At 39.6% G+C, this 9,375-nt stretch overlaps 1 protein-coding gene across 1 annotated transcript in view; it reads right to left on the bottom strand.

Moving 5' to 3' along the window:
* The window catches only part of ATR (ATR checkpoint kinase), a 46,749-nt gene extending 37,979 nt beyond the window's left edge, over positions 1-8,770 (bottom strand). Inside the window, exons 1-7 of the mRNA XM_083503629.1 lie at positions 8,614-8,770; positions 6,841-6,932; positions 5,978-6,127; positions 4,369-5,258; positions 3,585-3,775; positions 1,601-1,789; positions 1,010-1,230 (exon numbers count right to left, since the gene is read on the bottom strand). Coding sequence (XP_083359755.1) covers positions 1,010-1,230; positions 1,601-1,789; positions 3,585-3,775; positions 4,369-5,258; positions 5,978-6,127; positions 6,841-6,932; positions 8,614-8,672 — 1,792 coding nt within the window. The 5' untranslated portion in view covers positions 8,673-8,770. The remainder of the gene's footprint in view (positions 1-1,009; positions 1,231-1,600; positions 1,790-3,584; positions 3,776-4,368; positions 5,259-5,977; positions 6,128-6,840; positions 6,933-8,613) is intronic.
* Between the last annotated feature and the right edge of the window lie 605 nt (positions 8,771-9,375).

Raw genomic sequence — 9,375 nt, forward strand, 5'->3', positions numbered from 1 at the left:
AATAATAATAATAATAGGGGATTTTCCACAGCTGCTTAGTTTTACATTGTCCAGTGAGATACAAATTAGTTGCTAAGCAGTAAATACCATCATCAATTAGTAAATTCAAAGACTATATATACTTTTGTTCAAAAGATTATAAACATTAATTTATTTCTGGTATCAGCCTTAAACATTTAGTGTTTTCAAAAAATTATTCTCTCTTATTCCAAAACTATCATGCTTCTGTTTCCCAAACCATTACAATTTAATATAGCAATTCTATCTGGCAGTTGCAGCAAATTCTCAGCATTTTCCTATCCTTTCTTTACTTCTTTGATTATATTGTCAATTTAATTATGACAACACAATCAATCCATCAATCATATTATTTGTATGCCGCCTTTTCAGAGTTAAAACTATGCTCAAGGCAGCTTACAACATATAAAAATTTACACAGCTACAAACACAGCAAAGGTAGTCATAAACAATAAACAAAAATCAAAAAGTATACAACCAAATTGAACAATGTTCTATGAGAACTAATTGAACCATTTATCCTTTATTAGGTACTAGCTAAATAACAGCATTTTTTCTAGAAGAGTATCATTTGTTATTTTGAATTATGGTGCTAGAGGAGACTCTTGAGAGTCCCATGGACTGCAAGAAGATCAAACGTATCCATTCTTAGGGAAATCAGCCCTGAGTGCTCACTGGAAGGACAGATCCTGAAGCTGAGGCTCCAATACTTTGGCCACCTCATGAGAAGAGAAGACTCACTGGAAAAGACCCTGATGCTGGGAAAGATTGAGGGCACAAGGAGAAGGGGACAACAGAGAACGAGATGGTTGGACACTGTTCTCGAAGCTACCAGCATGAGCCTGACCAAACTGCGGGAGGCAGTGGAAGACAGGAGTGCCTGGCATGCTGTGGTCTACGGGGTCACGAAGAGTCCGACACGACTAAATGACTAAACAACAACAACAACATCGTTTGTTAAAAACTGTTATTACGTTAAATGGCATCTTACCTTGCATATAAAGTAAAGCATCAATTATTTTCACGACTCTTTGAATCACTGGTTCTAGGTCAACTATCCGTGAAGCAGGATCTAAAAGCTTCCAACAAGCTTTAAGTGCTCTCATGATAAATTCTGATGATATCCAGGTTAACTGGACATGCTCCCCTGATTCTGAAGGCCAAACAGTATTATTATGTTTATGGTTGCGTAAACCAACTTGATGGTGTATGCTGTTAAAGAAAAGAAGTCAGCTGGTTACTGAAATGGCTTAATCATATGACATGTTTGATTTCAGTCAACTGCTGTTCTCACAACTCAAGAATGGTGTCTAATCACTTCTCAGATCTGCAAAGAATCCTTACACAACACAATCCATTTTACAGCTCTGCCACATGTCCAAATCTTCAAAATGCACTCAAAGCCCTCTCCTGCACAAAAGATCTAGATTTAAGCTACATGGAAGAGCATATTTTAAAAATACCTTTTAGCCAACTCATAAGCTGACCTACCAATGAGCAGGGTGAGTTTTTGTACACAGTGTCTGGTCAACAAATCCACTGTCATTATAACTTTGTAGTTTACAAAGACCGGTAATTTTACCTGCTGAAATTTTGTGTAGAATGCACTGTGCACAGGACACCTAGTTGAATTATTAAAGCGATTCCCTCTATGCTTTGTAGAAATTCCACCGGAAGAAGTTCTTGTTCCAAAAGCAAGAGGAGAGATTCCACTTTCTTGATTATAGCGCTCCACAGTGTGCTCTTCATTTTCATATTCACAGGACCGGGGCTGCAAACCAATCAATTTTAGAACAATGCAAATAATGTTTTATTTATAAAATAAGAATGTTTTAGAATCATAGAATTTGGAGAGTGGGAAGGGACCACAAATGTCTCTGCAATGCAGAAATATTTTGCCCAATGGAGGGCTTGGACCCACGTCCCTGAGATTAGGAGTCCCATGCTCTACTGACTGAACTATCACTTTAAAAAGAAATTTGTATGGTGCTATACAGTGCTTTTTTCTGGAGGGATTCTGGGGGACACATACCCCTAAACATTTTGTGAATCTAAGTTTGGCCTCGTTGAGGGGCCGTATTTCAATATGAGTAGGAAAATGAGAGTACTCCTAAACATTCTTTTTAGGGGGGGAAAGCACTGGTGCTATATAGTGGTACCTTGGGTTAAGAACTTAATTCGTTCTGGAGGTCCGTTCTTAACCTGAAACTGTTCTTAACCTGAAGCACCACTTTAGCTAATGGGGCCTCCCGCTGCCACTGTGCCGCCACCGCACAATTTCTGTTCTCATCCTGAAGCAAAGTACTTAACCTGAGATACTATTGCTGGGTTAGTGGAGTCTGTAACCTGAAGCATCTGTAACCTGAGGTACCACTGTACAAACTGACAGATGTATCCAATGTTAGTCCTATTCAGAATAGACCCACTTAAATTAATGAACCTGTTTGTAACATCCGTTAATTTAAAATGGTTTTATCCAACAAAATTGGCTCATTAGTGCAAGAAATTCTGCTTGCACAACAGAACTCCTCCTCCCCTCTCCCTATACGCCTCCACCACCCCCACCCCAAATCTGCTCCGCAGTGCTGGGAGGAATGCCCAGAACAGATTTTGAATCACATAGGGATGCATTGTGCAAACGGAACTTATTACACTAATGAGATAATTTCATTGTATACAACCCAATAGATCTTCTCTGAGTAGGACTAACATTGAATACAACCCCGAATGTGGAAAAACATTAGGAGAAAATAGGTAAATTGAACCAGATATTTACTCCTTACCATATGATACATGATAATTAAAAAAAATATATACTGACATACATCATAGGAAATTGAGCAATTTCCAGCCGATTGTGGGTTGGTCAAAAAAAGTGTGGCGTATAAGCTAACTTATTATAGAAGTTTGTCTAATAATAGAAAAATAAGTTAGTTGAAAATTGGTTTCCATTTGTGATATTTTGCAACATCAGGATAATATTCAACCATTTTTTCCCCTTTTGCTCCATTATAAAAACTCTGCTTGGTTTCCTACCTGTTTTAAGCTTATTGCTTCACTCTGTGTAAATACATATGACCTTGTGTGATTATCACACAGTTTTCATTTTGACAGCCTGAAGAATAACTGTGTTTGGGTTTTTAAAAAATATATATCCACTTAATTTCCTTAGAAATTGATGTATAAATGTTCAAAATGCAGGGAAATATTACATTATAATACATCAGATTAAGCTGCTAAATTATGCTGCCGCAGCGACGCATTATACAATTTTGGCAAGTAAGGCTGCTGCATTTGTGTTTTCCCCCAAACCATCCCTGTGTTTTATTCTAGTCACGGTATCCCAGTGACTATGTGGATGGGGGGAAATGCAGGAACAATCCACTATATAGCATAATTGAAAGCATAGCTAAAGCAGAAGTGAAGTGAAGACAAGGCTTTCAAGACCACATCAATTCCATCAATTGCTTAATAATAATAATAATAGTAATAATAATATCTTTTTTTTAAATAATATTGCATTATTAGTTACAATTCTCTAGAAATTACTAAGTGAACGATCATACTCTGGTGGAGCTGCTGACTTCTTAGGGTGCTTTAAGGATAGACTGAGACGCGGTCTTTTTTCTGGAACTTCATCACTACTGCTGCTTCCTCCATCAGTATCGGATGTCTCTGGATTCTTGCTACACTGCAGCTCCTGAATGATCTCTTCTGCTTCTGTCACCAAGGCTGCATAAAGCGGACTCAGCAGATACTAAGGAAGATAAACACAGACACACCTCAATAGTGCTGCAGAACTTTATGAAATGGTGTGTGTGTGTGTGTGTGTGTGTGTGTCTATAAAAATCATACTTTTGTTGCCTTGCTACACATACCCAGACATTTTGTACATTTGCTTTTTAAGCTGTTGATTTTATCTTTGATAATTTTGTTGTCTGCTGTTTTAAAGCCTGTTTTTATTATTGGGGGTTTTTAAATTTATTGTTACTACTTGTCGATTTTTTATGGAACCACAGAGACAAGCAAAAATAATATATCCAACTAAACATATTAAATAATTACACCAAATCTGAAATCTAGATGTCACAGTGATATAAAATAAAATATCTCTCCCACCATATGGAATAAAACTGATGAGAATCTTCCTATCATTTAGAGACCCATAACAGTAATGCAAACAACACTGAGCTGGAGGAACCAATGATTTGACTTGGCCTGAGACAACTTCCTACGTTCCTATGCTTGAGCGTTCTCCTCACGTGTCTTTAAAATCTGTGCCCTTCAACCTAAGCCTCCAAGCAAATTTTTCATTGTTGTTGTTGTTGTTGTTGTTTCCATACAACTCACCTCCTGCTCCACCTGGCTTCCAACTACCGCGACAAAAGATCTGCAGATGCTGTTAATACAGGTCTTTCTAACTGGAACAGCAGATTCATATCCAGCTGGCACAAACTTCATGAAATACTGCAGTATGTGGCATAGCACTCCTTTCATCTTCTCAGACTGAAGAAGCCTCAGCACATCAGCTTCAAACAACGCATGGAGCTTCTCCAGGAGTGTGTTTAGATAAAGAGGCTCAATGTTCCGATAGGAATGTGTTTCAAAAGGAAACAGGGTTCTCACCAATATTAACAAGGGTTCCTCATATAGTTCCAGCTCTTCAGCGTCCATTTCAAGGAGGAACTGCAACATACTCCCCAAAACTGAGAAGAAACTGCTGGCTAGCTCTTCTGGAGGCCCTCCTAGCTGCACCAATTCTGTTAGGAATTTCATGCTCAAAACTTTAACTTTTGGAGTACCGTACTCCAACAAGGAGCACCCTGTTGCCCAAAGGGTCACATCTTGTGGTTTAAAAAACATGTAAGAAACTATCTCAGTAAGAATCCCCATCAGAGTTATCTCCAAGCATTCTACATTGCTCATGCCTGTTAACTGTAGTTGGACAGAACTTAAAGAGCCCAGGGGTACATTGGGGTTGCATGAAAACCTTTTCACAGTCACAGGCCAGCTCAATGAATCCTGCTGGAAGTGCACCGACACATTTCTTTCATGGAGTAAAATAAGGTCTTGAAGAAGATGCAGCAATTCTCTCGTCAGTAAGTCGAATATGGCACAGTTCTTGACTTTGAAAAGGCATAGTAAGGAACAAACTACAGTACTGATGTTCTCGTGCAAAATCTGGCAGTTTGGGGCAGCAGCAACTCTCAAAAGCCTTGCTGTGATCCAGTAGCTAAATTCTAGAAGAAGAAACAGAGAGAGAAAATATTAAGATTTTAGTCCTATGCTCACTTTGACTACAATGCAACTTACTTTTGGGTAAACTGGTACATGAGCAGGCTGCAAATCTTGTAGCACATGATGCACCTTAAAGATGTTCCAATGATCAGTAAAACAATGCGCGTGATGTCATTTTGACCGTCTGCGCATGTGCGAGCGGTGAAACCCAGAAGTAACATGCTCCGTTACTTCTGGGTCACCGCGGAGTGCAACCCAAAAATACTTATCCTGAAGTGTTTTTATCGCGAGGTATGACTGTATTCTGCCTTGTTCTGAACTTCAAGGAAGTAAATAACAGTTCCTTGTCAATGACCCTGACAACCATCCCATGACTTGCTTAAGTGAATCCATTGCCAAATTAGTATTTGAATCCAGGTCTAACCATCAAACAAACCATAATTAACCAGTTAGTCAGTTCGAACAAAACAATAAGCTGTGGTTAAGCAGATATGGAAGTGAAAACCTTCTGAACTCCTCCTCATGGCTGTGCTGGAGAAGAGAAGGTTGTTTGTGAGCGCACAAGCCCAAGGTTTACTGCGGTTTGCTCTCATCACACTAAATTATGGTTTAGTGTGCCATCTGAACTGGGTCGATGAAAAGAAGAAATCAGTACCTGTGGTGCACACTATTGTAACGTAATTTACCATACCGAATTCCAAGGATTTTAAAATAAACTCACCGATACAGCTTGAATCAGTGACACTTTCTTGATGAGGTACAGTTATATTTACAAATACAAGCGGGGATGATTTCATGATATGCAGAATAAAATCAAGCAACATCATCGAGCTTGGCTGAGACTCGGTTTTCTTAACAAGTTCTAAAGCCACTGAAAAGAAAACAAGAACTCATGTTATGCCACGGTAAACCTGTTCCAAGACAAATTTAACATTTGCTGTGCTGCAACAGACAATCCTGAACTGCAATAATGTATTCTTAAAAATGAATTTTATACTTTTCAAGGTTTGCTAAACATGGTAAACAGCATGCTGTCATAATTTCTTCAATGCTACAGTGACTTAACTTCTGCATAAAGGATGAGAAACAGGAGCACAGAAGCCTGAAGCTCAGGTTTGCTTAATCTCATCACAACAATGGTTTGTTGCAATGCCTGAATTATTTTTGTTTCTCTTTGAAACTCATATACTAAGCTGCAAGTCTATGGATTGCACACATTCATCACCAACCAAAACTTGATACAGTAATTGTAACAAATTATATTAAACAAAATTGGCTGTGTCAGTGAAAAGCTTATTTAAAATGCCCTCTCAAACTACTTTTTCACACTGGAGGAAAGTTAATCTTCCATTCCACTCCAAAAGGGTATTTCCCCACCCCACTTGAATTGCATTAGTTACCCCAACATGCATATTCTATCAGAAGGCTTATTTGAGAATTGCCCACTCATCAGTATTTGGGAATAGGTCAATGGGGGTCAGATATCATGCAGGGGCTGCCCTTTTTTAGATTTTCAAAATATGACCCCTTTAGTATATAGGTCCTAAATACTAAAGGGGCCTTATTTTTAGTACCTTTACTTACCAACATCTACATCCACAAGGATCCGATCAATGAACTGGCAGAGTATTTGTCTTGGCTTCTGTACCACTGTATTGTATTCCTCTGGAGTAGCCCTGGAAATAAGAATTGTTTTAAAAGTTGCATCTGTGTTTCTGCTTAAATATGTTATTTTAACAATTTAAGAGTCTTTGCACAAGGCAACTATTAGAATCTTTAATATCAGACACAACACCAACTTTCCCTGAAATCTTACTTGGGAAGAACTTCCATTTCTTTTTTTTACCAGCAAATTATTTGTCAGTTGACACCAAGTTACCCAAGATGCCTAAATCTCAATCAGACTGTGAAGCATTTCAAAGAAGTACCTTCATATTTTGTGTTTAGTCTCTACTGGTTAAAAGAATAATTGATTAGATCTAAGGCTGTAGATGTAACCCCACTCTACACAGAGTAAGCCCTACTGAATTCAGCAGGTCTTATTTCTAAGTATGAGAAATGAGAAAACAGCCATTCAGTTTGGCAGTAAAAAGTGCTAACAATTTTCCAGTAACAAAAGCAGGGCACAACAGTATTTCTTCATGCAGGGAAAGGCCTGGTACAGATTTATTTCATGTCAGGGCACACTTTGGCTAATTAAAATCTTTTTCGAAATTTGAAAGAGGAGAATGGTCTGGTTTTTTAATTCAGGCATGTATTGCAAGGAGAATCTCATTGAAATATAATTGAAAAACGGAATCATTTATACTGCAAAATTAGTGGGAGTGAAATTTTCCAATGATGGAAGCATTATATCTTAGTATGGAAATATAGTTTTGGGTTTTTTTAAAGGTGCTCAAGTCAAAGAAATAAAGTAGCATGTGGAAAGAGTTCTGACAGATGTTTAAATTATTTACTTTTATGAGTAAGGCAACTTAAGTATGAAATAACCAGAAGCTTGCTGTTATTGACCGGTCAAACTGGGGGAACACACCAAGGGAAAGTGGGGAGGGGCTTGAGGTAATTAGCACATAATTATTGTAATTGGAAATAAAATTACAGTATCAGAGTCTACCTAGAAAGCTACTCTCCCCCCCCCCCAGTGGAGGCACTTTCTCTGTTGCTGGAGGATCAATTGTGGTTCCACGGTGGAAACTAAAGGGGCACCTACATGTATTCCTTGCCAACTAAAATGCATTCCAGTAATAAGCTGCATTCTCTTTTAGATGGGATCAGGGTTCCAGCTTCAAACTCCTGAGAATCACTAATGCATTGAGACCCACAGGTATAATAACGTTTTGCTCAGTGCTTTTTTCCCCCCTGGAGGGACACAGGGGTACACATACCCCTAAACATTCTGTGAATCTTTGTACTTTTGTCCATTTACTGTATTTATTTTTCCTGATTTCAACTATAAAATGGTGATTTTCTTGAGTCAAAATGAGAGTACCCCTGAACATTTTTTTTAGCACTGGTTTTGCTACTCGGCAGGAAAAGGAATGAGGGACGGAACAAGGCTACATCTGTTCTATACTAGTTTTAATTGTCATGGCTCCACCCCATCCCGGGAATTGCAGTTTAGTGCTAGGTCTGTCCGAGGCCTCTAATCTCTCTACCATTACACGGCCCATCACCCTCTCCCAGCCTAGCCTACCTCACAGGGTTGTTGTGAGGATAAAATGGGGTCAATAAATGTATTGACTCTGCTTGGCTCCCTGGGGAGAAGTAAAATTAGGGGCACGGGAGAAGCAAGCAAGCAAGCAAGCAAGCAAAGAAAGGGGGACATTTCCTACTCCAGCAGGTTGGCCTGAGACCTACCTGCCCAATTCCTTGAGGGCAGGAATCATAGAGGCCATTTCCAGGCTCTGATCTGCCATTGCGCCTGCCTCTCTGTTTTCTTCCGACGCGTCTCCCGCCAGCTCACTTTCGACTTCGCATGGCTCCCGCGGAAGCAGGACGGCGGCTGGTAGGAGGCAAAATTCCCGGAAAGGCGTTTAGTACCGCCCTCTCTTTGCTGCTGTGCAGGGCAGCTTGCAGTAGGGACTTCAACGTCGCGCTGCATTCAACGACCTTCCTCGGCCAAAAAAAGACAGGGATAGATGGGCTGACATTAAATTAATTGCTTTTCTCCGTGCAAGCGGGAAACAGGGAGAACATATTGCAGCATTATTGTAGCATTTAGCTATTTAACAGCCCGCTTCCCCCTACCCGGGGCAACTGCTGGAAATTCTCAGAGGGCTTACTTCTGAGTAGGCACGCATATAGAGTCACACTATTTAATCCCACAGCCCGTCGGGACCGGAATCCAGCGCCTCGCTGGGGTTGCACCTTCTGACGGGTTGTGCAACTGCTGGATGCGAAAAGACTTCAGGTCTTACTTAAAGGGGTGCACGTAAAAAAACCTAAGCAACACGTGTTTCCTCCACCTTTTTTGGTCATCTTTAAGGGATTTCAGACCTGAAAATACAAAATAAAAATAAAAAAATATTTATTTTTTAAATGCAATGAATGGGCTACTCAGGTTCGACCCACTGAAGTTCAAGGACACGTCTCGCTTTGGTTCAATAATTCCAGCGGCTC

Source organism: Podarcis liolepis (genome assembly GCF_965112155.1).
Source record: "Podarcis liolepis genome assembly, chromosome: 5".
Lineage (NCBI taxonomy): Eukaryota > Metazoa > Chordata > Lepidosauria > Squamata > Lacertidae > Podarcis > Podarcis liolepis.